The sequence below is a fragment of the Tyto alba genome, unplaced genomic scaffold (assembly GCF_018691265.1).
Source record: "Tyto alba isolate M040663 unplaced genomic scaffold, T.alba_DEE_v4.0 Super-Scaffold_17, whole genome shotgun sequence".
Lineage (NCBI taxonomy): Eukaryota > Metazoa > Chordata > Aves > Strigiformes > Tytonidae > Tyto > Tyto alba.
The window spans coordinates 15,257,431-15,273,343 of NW_024881279.1; the positions used below are offsets into that span (position 1 = coordinate 15,257,431).

General features: G+C 36.3%; 1 protein-coding gene across 4 annotated transcripts in view; it reads left to right on the forward strand.

Annotated features, from left to right (window-relative positions):
* The first annotated feature begins 238 nt into the window (after positions 1-238).
* GABRG2 (gamma-aminobutyric acid type A receptor subunit gamma2) overlaps positions 239-15,913 on the forward strand; it is a 71,291-nt gene continuing 55,616 nt past the window's right edge. For 2 of the 4 annotated variants that reach the window (XM_042790296.1, XM_042790297.1), the window contains exon 1: positions 239-1,079. In XM_042790296.1, the coding sequence (XP_042646230.1) occupies positions 973-1,079 (107 nt within the window). In that variant the 5' untranslated portion in view covers positions 239-972. Of the gene's footprint in view, positions 1,080-1,179; positions 1,312-15,913 lie in introns of those variants that run through there. The other 2 variants (XM_042790294.1, XM_033006081.2) reach the window with 2 other exon arrangements.

Sequence of the window (15,913 nt, forward strand, 5' to 3'; positions counted from 1 at the left end):
AGCTTTTATAGCCATCTAGTGTTTCCCCTCTGGCCAGGAAGTATTTCCTGTGTATGTGTAGCCTGATTTTATTAGGGGGAGGGAAGATAAAAACCTTGCATATTCCCCCTAATCCTATCACACACTAAATCACCTCATTCATACAGACTCCACCAATGCTGCTTTCCCCATTTCCTGAGTTACTTAGCAACAACCATCCCTCCCTTTTCCACTCCCCCATCCATCCTTTCATTTTTTTTTCCCCCTTGCAATCACGATTTCTAGGCTGTTTAGAAAAATGAGGATGCTCAGCAGCATAGGGCAAGCTTTTCCTTCCAACCTTCCTTTTTATGCCTGCCAAATCCTTCTTGCCTCCAAAATGAAAATCCAGGCTGCCTGCATATGTGTAATCAAAGGTTAAAAAGCACCCCGGCTGACACCACGCATGTGTTAATCTGTGCTGCAGCAGAGTGCATCATTTCCACTTTGACCTCAGAGTTAATCTGCATTCAGGCAGAAGCTCCATTGCTTTATTCTTTCTTTTTTTTTTTTTTTTTTTTTTTTTTTCCCTCTTGTTTACTATTTATATTGCTTTATTGGATTTTGTTGCATGTGTGTGAGCAGTTCTGTAAATGTATGCATGTCTAAGTGTTCTTTCCTTGACTGTTTTTATTCTGTGAGTGCTGTGGCTTTCTTTTTTTTTTTTCTTTTCTACCCGTTATATTATTCCCCTAGATTTGGAAGCTGCTGCCTGCTGCCTGAGCTGACGTTTTCTGATTATATCTGCAAAGGGCTTGTGCAGATCTAATTTCTGTCCCCCTGCATATTAATTCCTGCAGCTGGGCGCAATGTATCATCCCACTGACGGGACCTGGTAGGGAGGGGGGGAGAACCACTACCAAAAAAAATTAAAGAAGGGGACGGATCCATCTGCAACCAAGAGGAAAGGGGAAAAAAAACTTGGGGGGGGGGGGGGGGGGGGTAGAAAAAGAGATGATTCCTCCAAATCCAACAAGCCTGGGGAGCACTGCATTCTTGAATCCTGCATTTTCTCTCAAAATGATGGTGTGGGCACTTCTGTTCCTCTCTCTCATCCAGTGGTAAGATGTGCTTTCTGATTCTGTTTGCGGGGGGGGGGGGGGGGGGGGGGGCGATGGGGGGGGAGAGAGGGAGGGCTATGGGGTGAAGAATCTGTTTGCAAATTTGCAGAGCTGTGGTGAGAATGCCGGAGGTTTGGATAGTGGCATTACATTCATCTACCTCCTAGCAGCTGAGATCTTACGGTGTTTTATTTCTCTTACAATTGTTGTCGCTCTGAAATGGACAGGGAGGGTAAGCAGCGGGTGTGTATGATGGTGGTACATGCCGGGTGTTTCATAGAATTTGATGCCATATTAATGAAGCCTTTTATCTCTGAATTATCGTTTGCTACAGTGCATGGAGTTATAATACAGCTGTGTTTTGTGGGCAGAATGTCAATGCATTCATGCTTGCTTCCACCTAAGCAGCCCCATCATGGCTGTGCCTGGGCTGTGGGCTCCGGAGCGCCGTACGTGTGTTCCCTCCGTAGGGAGCCGGCGCAAGGACTTGGGACCAAGGACAGAGATGCAGATCTCTGCACAACCTTCCCGAAACAGGCAGCCTGGCACTGCCGGCAGCTCCCGGTTATGGAAATGCTTTTAATGCTGATGGAACAAGCAGTGGGATGTGATAGTGTTCGCTGCTCATACGAGGTGACTGTTTACAATAGCATTTACCCCCCCACACTGACACACGTACTGTTTGAAGACAACCTGTGCATGCTGCATATGTGTATTGTATACAGAAATGTAAAGAGGTAAAGCTGTTAGCAAAGGAAGAAGGAGTTTATATGTGTATGAGTAGAAAGTGGAGGGGGGGAGTGAGTATTGCTGCAGTGCCAAGCATTACGCTGAACCAGACACTTGCAAAAAATTGTGGACTGTGCATTTAACAGGTTAGATGAGAAAGTAGCACTGCATTGCAAAGTGTCTGGCCTTTCAAGGGGTAACAGACTTCTCCTCACAGCTGCATAAGCCATGTTGTCACTGATACGTTAGAGAAGTCAGTGTCCACTCTCTTTTCTACTACTAATGCTGTATTCATACAGGCTTCTTATTCAAATTTACCTTCTTTCTTCTCCCCTTCTTTTACCTGGACAATACCGTACTAAAAAGTGTGTTCTTTCTCTTTGTTTTTGTTTGTTTGTTTGTTTAAAAAAAACAGACTTTGTAGCTACAATGGTAGTATTTTAGTTCTAAGCAAAATAAAAGACCAAAATTATTTGGCCAGGGAAATTAAAAGTTTCTGGGTTTTAGACTAACCTTCTTCACACAAAAAGGAATTAGTGAAGAAATCCTATGAAAAAAGAAAAAAACAAAAACAACGAAAAAAAAAAAAAGACACAAACAAACAAACAAACAAACAAAAAAACAACCAAAACTTTAAATGGTTGAATTTGGAGTAGAAAGTGAAATAAAACTTGATGACCCTATGAGGGATAAATTGTTATTGGGAGTAAGACAGGTGTAAGGTATCTCTGATTCTCACAGAATCGTTTATGAACACTATGTGAATACAGCATTGGAAAATGAGCTTTTACAGGATTTCATGAACACAGGGTCTCAGATTATTTTGACATAAAACTTCCACTAAAATAATTCCAGATATTTAAACACACTTCTTTCTTCTCACTCATCTTTCAGAATAACAGAGCCTGAGAGGAACTTTGCCAAAATTATTTCATAAGCTTTAAAAGAAACTCTTCATAATGCATATTAAAGTTTTCTCAGCAAAAGGTTCTGTTTTCTGTTCATAGCCATCTGATAGCAAAGATGGTTTCCTTTGACAGCTTCTTGACCTCATAATTTCAAATAATAAATAATATACAGAGGAACAATATTGAAGAGCAACAAGTAAAGGGGAAAATTATCCTTAGTGTTTTACAAAAATATTTTAAACGAGTCAGAATTAAAATTGTATTTTCATGTTAATAATCAGGACACTTTTCTCCTTCTGTTGTGGAAGAAACCTTACTATCAGTTTTGGAAATTCATGGATCAAGACAGAGTTACAAAAGTTGAACTTAGATACCATTTATTTATAGCCAGGATGAAAGTTTTTCTTTGTTTAAAATCTCATCAAACACTTCAGAAGGAGGGGAATATAATTAAATTATGTGCTACTTGTCTTGGACACTGAAATTCTGAAAGGCCAGTGCAACTGAACTCTAATATATCTGCTCCATATTATGCATGTGAATAAATGTGTTCACATCTATCAGAATACACATAAAAGTTCAAGTATTTGTAGAATTTGATCAAAGTAATTGAACACATGAAAATTGATTATAAATATTGTGCAGTTTTTCCCCTATTAATACCAAAAATTAAAATTACTATATAAACTAATTGTTGACCAGTTGTTGATATTATAGAAGATTAGAGAAAGAAGATGAAAGTTAAGGCATTATTCAGGCATTAATGGTAGTAGCTAAAATACTGGCATTGACTCCAGCAAACCATGATTTGAATAAATTCAGAACAAATGTCATGTTACAGCACTGCGGTATTTTACCTTTACAACAATTTTATATATTAGTTTTATTACATGCACAGATTACATCCTTACAATTGCGCACACTAAAGTTTTAGGAAGTACTTTCTTCCAATTCATTTCTTGACATTCATAACTGTACTGAAAACTTCTTGCATAAACTTCCCCCATCATCTTATCACTCTGACTAGTGTAATAGCATTGTGCAGTCCGTCATATTGACTGAAGTTATATTTCAGTGAAAATGAGTCAAACTAAACTCCAAATTTCTAAAAATTGTGCATCAAAAACTCGGGCTTTAGAAACACTTAAAAAATGTAAATAAAATAGTTTAATATTTGCACATCTCAATAGAGGGTTTAATTGGAACTATGTCATTACACTTATTGAACATGTAATAGGTAATTAACACATTACATGTAATAGAGCTCACTCACCAGCAAAGTTTGTAATAGATTTAAAGCTATACTCTGTGCACTATTTACATAAAAGTTTTGTTACTTATTTTTGCATAGTCCTTAGCTTTAACTAACTGTCAGCAAAACTCATATGAACACAGAGCAAAGTAATGTCCAGATGTAAAATGTTGGACACTAGCTACTTTTATTTTCTCACTGGTTAATGCCTAAGTAGTGTCATGGCAATGTTTCTGTGCTGCATCTAGATACCTAAAACTGAAAACTGTCAAGACTGCTCAAAAAAAAAAAAAAAAAAAAAAAAAAGCATAAATAAAGCAATCATTTTAACACCAAAATAGTTTGGTGCATATATGAATATATGTATTTTTACTAGTAAATTGCTGAACGTGGGAGTAAATAAAATTGTTTAGTTCTTGTAAAGCACTAGCAGTGTCAGTTGGGTTCTTGGACTGTAAGATAAGTGACATAATAACAATGATTAAAAGGGGCGTGAATACCCCTGAGCTGAACAGTCATTTAGAATTACTGTAAAGGTTGCTAACACCAGTTTGGTATTAATCCTGCAGCTGTAGTTATTTGTACACTAGCTTCCAATATTATCACATAGTGTATAGCAGTAATATTAAGTCAAAGGTCTCACTGAAGTCACCTGGAGCATTATTGGAATAAGATGTTGCTCAACAAGAGGCAATTTCTCAACTAACAAGGAGTGGCCCTTTTTAAAGTGTCATGACAGAAGACATGAATCTAGGTGCTGTTAAATTATGACTTTATCCTTGTCTATGATACTGTGAAATCGAATATTTAGTGCTGACTGGTCTATATACTACAGGGTTTGTTTCAGCAGAGCTGAGGATGTATGGACATAGGACCTGCACTCAACTTGAACATTTCAGGGGTAGCAAGGAGGGTGAGACTGCTTCTGAGTTTTTGATAGCCATGCTACATTCCTGACTGCTACCAGCAGTAATGCTGAGATACAAACTTGGAAGTTTGTATTACTATACTATTATTATAGTTGGAAGTTTGTATTATTATAACTATTATTGTAATAAAAAGACCACCAAAAACACTGATCTAAAGTAGATTTGAACAATTAAGTAAAATTCTCAGTATCTCATTATTAAAAATATGATGGTGCAAAAAAAATTACAGACACTGTTTCCCTGCTTGCAAATATATAATGATTTAGAGATGTGGATTAAGCCCTTTAACTAACTTCCACTTTAGAGACTTTACCACCTAACCAAAACCTTCATGCCAAAATTCACGTATGCCAAAATACTCTAACGAATATGCAAAGACATGTTAGAAAGTCTTTCAGAAAGTCTGAATCTTTAAAAATATGAAAAGTGAAACTTTTTAATAAAAAAAAAAAAAAAAAAACAAAACTATAGAAACTAACTACAGTAAAAACAGCTTAGGAAATGAATCTACTCTTTTAATGTATTATTTCCCATATGATTCATATTGTATGTCTTCTTCATGGCCATGCAAATCATGCTTTTCATCTTAAGTTTAAACTCTTCTTGATTAGTGCTGATCTGGAAAAAAAGATCTTATTGATTTCAGTTGTGGTCCCATTGTTTTCCTCTATATGCTACATTTGCTTTGTTGACATATGTCAAGACATTCTGTAACAGTTGCACAAAAATTAGAAAAGAAAGAAGACTTTCACAGGAATGAACACATGAAGGGAAATGAAGTAAATGTCTAGTCAAAGGAAACTCATTCCAAGTCTCAGTCCCTGTACAATTAAATTCTTATATAAAATAATGTCCACCACTTTCTCCAACAGAGAACTGAATTGTGAATTGAAACCATGAAGTATTAAAGGATTAGATAAAGCATTAGACACAGGTGAGCAATAACAGGTGCACATGCTTATAAGAATATTGATTTTTTTTTTTTCATATTCTGCTACTTATACCTTTTTAGACTATATCTGTGCTGATCAGTATAGAACTTTGTAGAGATAGAATCATAGCATGGTTTGGGTTGGAAGGGACCTTAAAGCCCATCCAGTCCTGTCCAACCTGCCCCGGGCAGGGCCCCCTGCCCCCAGCCCAGGGTGCTCCCAGCCCCGTCCAACCTGGCCTTGAACCCTTCCAGGGAGGGGGCAGCCACAGCTGCTCTGGGCAACCAGAGAATACGTTCAAGTAAGCTCCAAAGCAGAGGCAGCTTTAAGGTCAGTACCTCTGACTGGCACTGTCCTGCAGTGTGGAGATACACTAGCTCATTTGAAGATATCTCAGTGCCTTGTAGCCTTTTCCTTGTTCAGCCACTCTAGTTCAATATACTCCTATTCCTAGATACAAAGATTCTATTACGATGATAACTTGATGCTTTTTTTTTTTTTTAAGATTCAAATGCAGTTCTCTGCTTCATTGGTACTGTCTGAACTGCTGCTTTACAAACTATTGTTCCTGCAGCCCCAATCACAGTCTTATACAGTAGAGATAGATCATGTGAGAATAGCAGTGAAGAATACAGTGGTAGCTAGGGGCTTGCTTAATATGAATTTGGGCTTAGAAAATGAATGTACAAATTTAAAAAATGATTGACATAAAGAAGTTAGAACTGAAGGTTGGTTTGTTTTTTTTTTTTTAATTTTCATGCTTCCTAACCTATCTAATATTGCACCTTTTTTATGGACTTTTATTGCAGTATAAATTCCCTTTAACACAAATGGTAAGGTTCGATTGTCCATTTTCACAGTTACATCTGCTAAGAAATCAACACTCTATCCTATACCCAATGCTGAAAATCTCAGCAGTTTTAGGAATCTCCTCATGACAGGCCTAGTTTTATCCTCTCAGTAATCTCTGACCCACTGAAGTCAGTCTGTTGCTGAGGGAAAATCCAGGACCTATACAGTATAAATTCTTACAGGTACTTATGTGTTCATAAGTAAGAACTGGGAAATAACCCAAAGTTAAATTATAATTCAGTAAGAATCTTCAAAAAGTGATTCTTACACTGCATAATACTTTTACTTTTTTCAGAAAGCTCTCAACCTACATTCCAGCTAACTCATTTACAATACCTCTAAACACTTTTTCTCTTCATTCCTTCTTTTTTATTCTGTATAGATCAGCTTAAACTTTACACTCCACTTCAGCCCACAGACTGTAATTTAAACTGATCTTAAGTGGCACACAGGTCTTGCCCTGGCCCCCTGGACATAAAGGAATCCACTCAAGAACAGAGCTTGTTTTCTGTGAATGGAAGTTCTGAACAAGATCTAGGGACACTTTATGGCAGTAAAAGAGAAAGAGACATGTTTATGTATGTCTTTTTAGAAAAGTTATGACAACTGATGATAGAAACAGACATCCAGGTAACTTCAGTGGAAGTAGAGGCATGCTTCTTGGCTCAAAGGTGGAGACTGTTTACTTAGAACAAGATACATTCATTTTATGATGAATAAAAGGACTGCAGAGAGTACTGGGAAAAAAACATAAATTGCAGACAAAAAAAGTCCATCACCATAGTCAGGTAACTATAGTTATTATTAGGTAAGGAAGAGCTTAATTCATAGAATGAGACTAAACCCAAACTTGTTGAGCACTAATGAAATTAGGGATTACAGTTGCCACTAGTGAATATATCCAAAGCAAAAAAACAGAGTGAAGAGCTTTTTTAGCTGAAGGGGAGATGAGAAAGGAACAGCATAAAGTGTCCATTCTAAATGCACTGATTTTTTTAGACTTTAGACTCAATATGATGAGTGAGTTCTGATGACTTAAAACTTAACATTCATTGCATGCTTCCTTTTGATACTGGCTTATGGCCCAAACTGTCATGATGCTAATTAAAAACATACCACAAGAGCCTGAATTCACCTAGTGTGTACACCTATAGAGGTGTATTGTCTTTAAAGGCATTTTATTTAGGTGATCTCCTGGCTCAGAAGAGCTCTGGTGCAGTAAGTAAGAACTTTGCTGTTGTTTGAATTGGATCCAGTTTTCTATCTGTGATGTCCAGAAGTACCCTGCTTGTTTGATTCTTCTAATGAAGAAGAAAATCAGCTGTGCACTAAGGCAGAAGGTGGAGAAAACAGCATTTAATTTTATCTTTGGAAACAAGAAAATAATATTGCTTGCTTTTAAACTTGTCATATGAAGCAGTTAGAAATTCATTTATGTCAGAAAGTGTAACCATCTCCTTCAGTGTGAGAAATTTACAAAAAACTTTATTTTTTCTTCATCCATATGAAAAAAGAGTGGGAAGAGGGAGATAGTGGGTACATATTTTCGCAAGTCCCAGCACCTGCCAACTGGCTGAGACAAACTGAGGTAAAAGAGGGGCGAAGGTGGTAGGTTGAAGAAAGTTATTGAGAGAACAGTGAGGATTACATCTAGTGTGATTCTGGGGTATTTGTATAGTTGACAGGAGATTAATATGCGAGTCTTGTCAGACTGAATATTAGGTATTCAGTCTGACACACGGTGATATCCTCTTATTTATATAACTGGGTAATATTTTTAACACAACTACTGTCAAAAAAGGGAGGCTTTAATGCTGCTGAAAACCACCAGTGACTGCATAAGCAGAAGAGAAATGTAGCAAACACCTTTCCATGTAAATGACTACCTCAGCTGCATAATGTTTTTTCATGAGATGTCCTAAGCAACATGGAAAAAGTTGACTACAGAAGCATTACTTGTTTTCTCCTATATAAAGGGCACAGAGCACCCAAAGAAATTATCACTGACTGTCTGAAAACCTATGAAAATGGTTTTCTTTCTAATCAATGAGGTAATGTAGAGCCCAAAGATTTATATAGATTCAAAAAGAAGAAAAATACTTCAAAGTTTGTTAAACTCAGTGGTAACATTTCATTACAGGAAATCTCTAGCTGCATGCTCCTAGAAGAGGAGGGGAAGCATCATTATATTCTTGCCCTGATCTCTTGCTCTTAGCTTCTGCTATTGGCATGTGCTGGATGCAAAATATATGACAAAATATATAGCTGATGTGACCCAGAGTAATCATTACATTATGATTAGTGCAAAGATATAGCAGATAATAGAACTTCAGTAATTTATACAAGAATCTCAAAGCAACAAATGATTATCATTAAGGAAGAAAATCACTAATGTGTAAGTCAGATTTTCTTATCTACAGGATCAGTTTTATTTTTTCAGATTTAGTGGAAGGACATTTTCACACATATTCAGTAAAGTACAACACAATGCGTAGGCCTAGCTGTGAAATCTGGCCATTGTATATGAAACTAAATATTATTCTTACAAGCTAGAGCTTTCATCTGTTTGCAGATAGCCAGCAAAACATTAAAGAAACAAAATTTTTACAAAACCTACATCAACATAAATAGATTACTACCAAAAATAAAACATCAATATATGGGAAAACAAAAACAAACACAAACCTGTTTAAAACAGATTAAAGATAATAATGAGCATTTAGAAGGAATGGAGCAAGAAGATAGCTACTATTTTGGCTTGCATTAGCTCTTTCCAAATGATGCATGTAATCATGTATGAAATTGTATTTTTTACTGAATGTCAGCTTGGACTTTGATGTGAACTCTCAGGGTGAAGGGCTAGCTCTTTTTTTTCTGAGCTATTTATCATCTTAAACATTCTGAATGCTCCACGTTCTACAGAAAAATACCTACGGTTCTATACATCAATAAGAAATGCATCTCAAAGAGGATATCATGCATACTCCAAATAACCTTCTGTCAGGATTCCCTGGAAAACAGTGGGTGATATGAGAAAGTGAATGTTTTCCTTGAATAGTGATTCAATGTTATATTATGTAACACAAATAGCATGTTCTGGTCATAGGAAGCTTTTTTTAGTCCGTAGCAAGATGTCTTCAGATCTAAACTGAAATCTGCCTGCTGCAACGGACTGAGGATTATCTACTGAATTCCACCTTCATTTAATTCCCTTAGATTATTTTTCAAGAGAGAAAAAAAGAGATAGAAGGAAAAAGAATGAGAAAGAGAACAATTAAGAACAATTAATATTAATGAGATAATGCTAGAAAGTCTTACTAAACTAATTAATGTATTATTCAATATATTATTATGTGATAGTGCACTCTGGGACCTACTGATCCATTATCATATCCATTTGATAAAGCTGGAAAAAGTGTGTCACCAAACCAGAATGAATTATACTTATAATGATCAGATAAAGGGATCAGTCATCTCTTGGCCGTTCATGTACATCTTATGAAAAGGTGGTATAGGATGTACTCCGATTTTCTTCTCCAAAAAATGATGAAGACACAAAAGACTTCACACTGTACATTAACACTAAAAAGGTTTCAATCAGGTGTACAGCAGGTACTGATGTAAGGCAAGGGAGAACAGTTCATCAAGGAGCCTGCAATCATCTTTCCCATTCTGCTATTCTGAACATATCTGGTTTCTACTTTTATAGGCCTAAGAACCATTCTTCTAAAATTTAGGCATTCAAACTGCTTCTGTGTGCAGAAAAGTAATCACATGATCAAAAAAAATCAATAATAAAATTCTCTATGCAGATTGTTAGCTCATGGCTCTTCATGGTAATGGCCAATATTTTCAAAACAATTGTGAAACCACTGCCCAAATAGATACCACACCAAAGGCAAACAAGCACACAAATGTCAGCGAATGAAGAATGCCACCAAATAATTGATATATAATTAAAATTACAGTCAGCTTGACCATCTACAGATGATATCACTGATAGCTCTTAGCGTTACTTAGTATAGAGAATAAGGACTTTAGCTATCAGCCCAGAAAGGCTGCACAGTTACTGTGAATAGGAAAAAGAACTGAAGGAGATATGCAAGTGAATTTTGAAGGCTGGAATTATACAGACTTTTTAACATAATGACAAGAAGCCTGCTATTACTTCAATAGAAAAGTCATCTTTCTGAATCCCTGCACTGGTTATTATGATTAAATTAACAAAGATGACAAATGCAGAGCAGCCTTTTGCATTAAGCGAAGATAGCCTGTGTATGGTTTGGAAGTTAGAGGCCAGGGAAATGCTACACTCAAATAAGAACAAAACTGAAAAAGCTGACAGTAGATCTCAGTTATGCAGTAAAAGGTGAGAGAAGCAGAAAAAGTAACTCCCTTATTACAATAAGTATCTTTGGTTGGACGAGTAATCATGCTGTAAAATGGCTTGGAAAAGAAGATGAGGTGTGTGATCCATGTAAAAATATCTACACTGCCAAGAATTGTCTTAGTAGTTGAAGACTGAAAAAACACCTTTTGGCTTCTGTATACATAATTGAATTGATGCATATTTTTCCTACTGTTTGTGAGGGCTGTGAACTCAAATATGTCTGAGAATTACAATTTTGTTTTGTAACATAGTAAAGGAATCATTAGTTTCTGGGAAGGCAAGGATTCGAAAGAGGGAAAGGTTACCAGTGGTAAAATACTTGGAGGACTTCAGAATGCAATCACAAATATTGCTGCTCTTTTAATGAACCAAAATAATTAACTAGTATAAAAGACTGCATTGTGTTGAATAAATATATTAGATATTTGTAAGCTGTTTGGGGCAAGGACAATCAACATTACATTAATAACATATTTTTTTCCGTTTTATTTCCCTAGTTTATAAAGGAAATGCTAAAAAAACCCACTATGCTGCTTTAAAGATTTAAAGCATGCACTTAAAATGACTTAAAACCTTAATAAGGCTCTAATGCAACACATAAGATTAAAGTTGCCACAAATCTTTAGGGCCAAATTCTTAACTTCCACGTCCAGCATAACTAATGAGTTTAAGAGGCAATGGTGAGCAATATGAAAATATTCTTCTCTGCCACTGGTTATTGTGATACAGATCCACAACTCTGCCTCCTTGATATCAAAAGTTTATAAAATTAACATATGTCTACTTCACCCCGGTGAGGACAGTGTTTACTTCCTCTCACAACATGTCACCACAGCCTCTAGAGAGAGTTCATTTCTCAGAAATGAAATAAAGCAATTCCAAATTATTTGCTGTTAATATCCAACTCCTTTTAACCACTTTCATATCCACTTAATACACTTTAACTACTTAATATCCAATCACTTTTACTCTGGGTATACTTCTTAATAAGGATTATTTCTATAATGAGTTCCAGAATTTACTATTCACTTGTCTAGGGATTATATGTGTGAAAACAAACCCTATACAGATTTGATTTTAAAAGGGAATAGGAATAATTTTAGCCTTACAGATTGTAAAAATTGGATTTTATTTTAAGCTTTGAAATAAAATTAATCTTTGGGCAGAAACCAAGAATTTTAGCTCACATGGTAGCTGAAAAAGTTCCGACTATGTGAAGGCTTTTGGAGAGTATTAGAAGAGAAAATTGTTTGCATCTTTAATTATACAATTTGTTAAGGAAGATTAAAAAAAAAAAAAAAGAAGAGGAAACATATTATATCTGTAAAATCAATTCTTCTATTATGATCCCCAAAACACCGTCTCTTTTAATCTCTCAATAGCAGATAAGCAGCAGAGGTGATTAAATTCAACACAATACATATTCAGATTTAAAAATGAGAAACATTTGTTATATTCAATTGTTACCTGCATATGCAATGTTCTGAGCTCCTCAAAAAATAGTAATGAAAGGATGTAATGAAAAAAACCCAGAAGCTTAATAGTCAAATTATGGCCAACTATAAATAGTGCATATTTTAAATAGGACTTCTCATTTTAGTTTACTTGTAAGAATTCCAAACAGTGTATGAAGAATGTATTTCTTTAGAAGAGACGCCATGTCTGCAATGACACCTTGGGAAACTGAGGCAGCTAAACTGGGGTTCAATTCTACAAGTTTTTTAGCATTCAAGTCTTCACCCAGGAAAGCACTTTCACTTGTGTTTAAATGTTTACCAACATGGTTTTCTGCACCAAGATCAGAATACTGAGCAGTTGGCAGTATGAAAAACATAATCCTGAAAATCTGACAGATATAAGCTAAAAATGCCAATGTTGTCAGAAAGCATATTCCTGTTATATTCTCTCTTCTAAATTATTTCACTGGTAATGTCTCATGGAAAACTGTAGGGCTTGGAATAGCACCTGTTCTTTATTTAACAAATTGTTTTGAGGTATGTTTGCCAAATTCCCTGGGGATTCAGGAGGATAAATTATATGTAGAAGTTTTGCTTCAGTGGCTTCCAGTGGAATTTCTTCTCATCAATACTCTGCCAGTCATTTTGTGTAAGTCTGTGGCTCATAAAAAGATGCTGGAGCTGTAGCAAGGGAAGCTGAAGATTAATTTATCCTTGTGGAAGATATGCTATGATTAGTAAAACATCTTTATCCTTCCTTAGCTTTCATTAATTTCAGAGCTTTGCCCTCTTTCCAAATTTTCAGGTCTCCATTCTCACCTGATGGTCCCATCTGGCATCTGCTGGAGTCATGAAAAAACTCCTCCTGTTTTTAAAAAGTTCCTGATTATGCAGTTTGGATAAGATCCACAGAGGACCAACAAAATCCATGAAGCATCATGGTGCCTTCTCTGCACCTACAGATAATGGGGTCTGAAACCATCTGCATTTTTCCATTAGGCTTATTAATTGCCATGATGCTTTGTGTGGCTACCTTAAGTATCTTCATGGATCTTGCTTCAGTGCTCACAAACAGTACCACCACCATAAAAGACACCACATGTAGCTGATGATCATACCTCCTAAATGGAGCCCCCTCAACTGGGAATGGACTACTTCAAGATGACCTGGTAATGTCAGATAGTAGCAGCTACTTATCACTGCTTGGTCTTGTACCAATTCACCATTAAAGCTTTGCTGACACACCACTGTAGATGATCTATAGAGCTCTGAGAAAGGGCCAAGAAAACCTGTTGGGTATCTGGGCATTGTGGCCTGAATATATGGATGTTTTGGGTTACATCTGAAACAGTCTCTGCAACACATTTAATGTATCCTTTGTTTTAGCCACAGTATAGACCTGCAGTGAAGATCAGGAGAAAAAAAATAATAATCCTTTTATATAATCTTTCAAACCGAAGGAAACATTTTCACCTCTGTATGTCTTTCTGTACTTTGTATCATTCTCTTTAGTATCTTCTGCACTCTGTATTACACAATTGCTAAAGATATTTTGAAATGTTAGTTACATGAGTCTACATCTCCTAGACCTTAATGTAGTTTCTCCCCTCTAGGAATTTCAGAAATAAATCGGTAAGAGTTGTAACTTATAACTTGGTTCCCAATGCAGTTTTTCAAAATAATGTTTTTGTAATATGTTTATGGCTACATCTACTGCTATTTCTGACCCCTGTAGTCAGTGCACACATTAATCAAACCCACTCTTAGCTTCCACTTGTACTCGGTTATAGTTGTGATTTTTGCCCTCTTTTTGAGTTATGAGGCATCCATCTTTCTTTATCCCTGAATACCATCTACTTAAAAAATAAGTTTCCAGTAGCTTTCTATTTCCTTTCCTTTCACAAAGACAAATGTCTCTGATCATAATAAGAGCAATGACAGTTTATAAAATAAAATTATACTGTATTGATGAGAGTTAGTCAAAAAAGCTACGCCAAATACTTCTGGAGGGAAAATAAAAGATATATATGGGAGATATGTATTTGTATGTGTGTGGAATAGAAATAGCTTCTATTTTCCTGGTGTTTTGACTAGCCTTAATAGTCACATTTAAATACAGGGGACAGGAAGGTAGGCTTTGCAGTGATCATTATGACTAGCCCACTCAAATGTCAAAAATTTCAGAGCTAGGTAGAATTTGCATGTTATGTGCCTTACATTGTACTTGTTGGAGACTGATTGGCCAAAAGAGAGAAATAAGATACTGAGTGAGCTCATACACAGTTTCTTCTCATTAAAATAAAGTTACAGAGTCACCATATTATTTTTTAGATAGCACCGTTAAAACAACTTACCATTTTTCAGAAACAGATTTTGAAGTTCTTGAATAAAAAGCTGAACATACTTAATAATGAGATTTTCTTCCTATGGAATAGATATCCAAAGCATGTATTTTACATATTTTACTGTACCCTGGCATTTCTTTTTGAAATTATGTTCCAAAACATCTGTCATAGTGAAGCATAAATAGGAAAGGAAGATGTAGCAGCTTTGCATCCATATTTACCTTGGAAGGAACATTTGTGAATTGTAGCTTATAGCCCTGCAACACAACATTGCCATCGCTAATGACAGGCCATCATCTTTGCACTGAGCTTGCAAGGCCTGAGGACAGAGGCTTGTCAGGCCTGCCGGGTCTGAACTTTTCTTGACCTGCCCACAGCTTTGTTTTACTTGGTTTAACTGCCACAGCAGTTTCTCTAATTGACCAAGCGTCTATGGCTAATTTGCTTGATTTTTTGTATGGTACAACCATACAACCATAGTTTTATATAGACAATAGTAACAAGCAGTAACTCAGTGAAGAATGAGTTATTTGCATAGTTATGTAGTGCAGAGAAATACAAGCCTAGTACGACAGCAGAGGCATTGAGAAGTGGACATGAGATGAAGTATAGAGGGGTACAGGCATGGGGTGACACTGCCATTGAATAAACCTGCCTGGGTGTACTTTACAGCAGAGGTGCTGATGTTCCTTATCCAGAAGCCAGGATGTTCACATGCCCCACAGAATTAAGAAGACCCTGACTTGAAGCCATCCTGATAGTGCCAACCACTAAGAAAAGTCCATCAGAATTCCACAATAAAACCAGCATAGGCCATTTCATCAAAATAAATAAATTCCATAGGGGAAATTGAGGCGCACTTGTTGACAATTTTCCTACTCAGCTGACACAGAGACATTAGCTTGCCACTTATATTCTTAATGTATCACACACCTACCCTGTTATCAGAACTAAATTCTACATCCACCCCTGCACAGTCTGTTTATGAGCATGAGTGCAAACAGCGTCTTGCATGATATGTTGGTTTATATGGGAACACA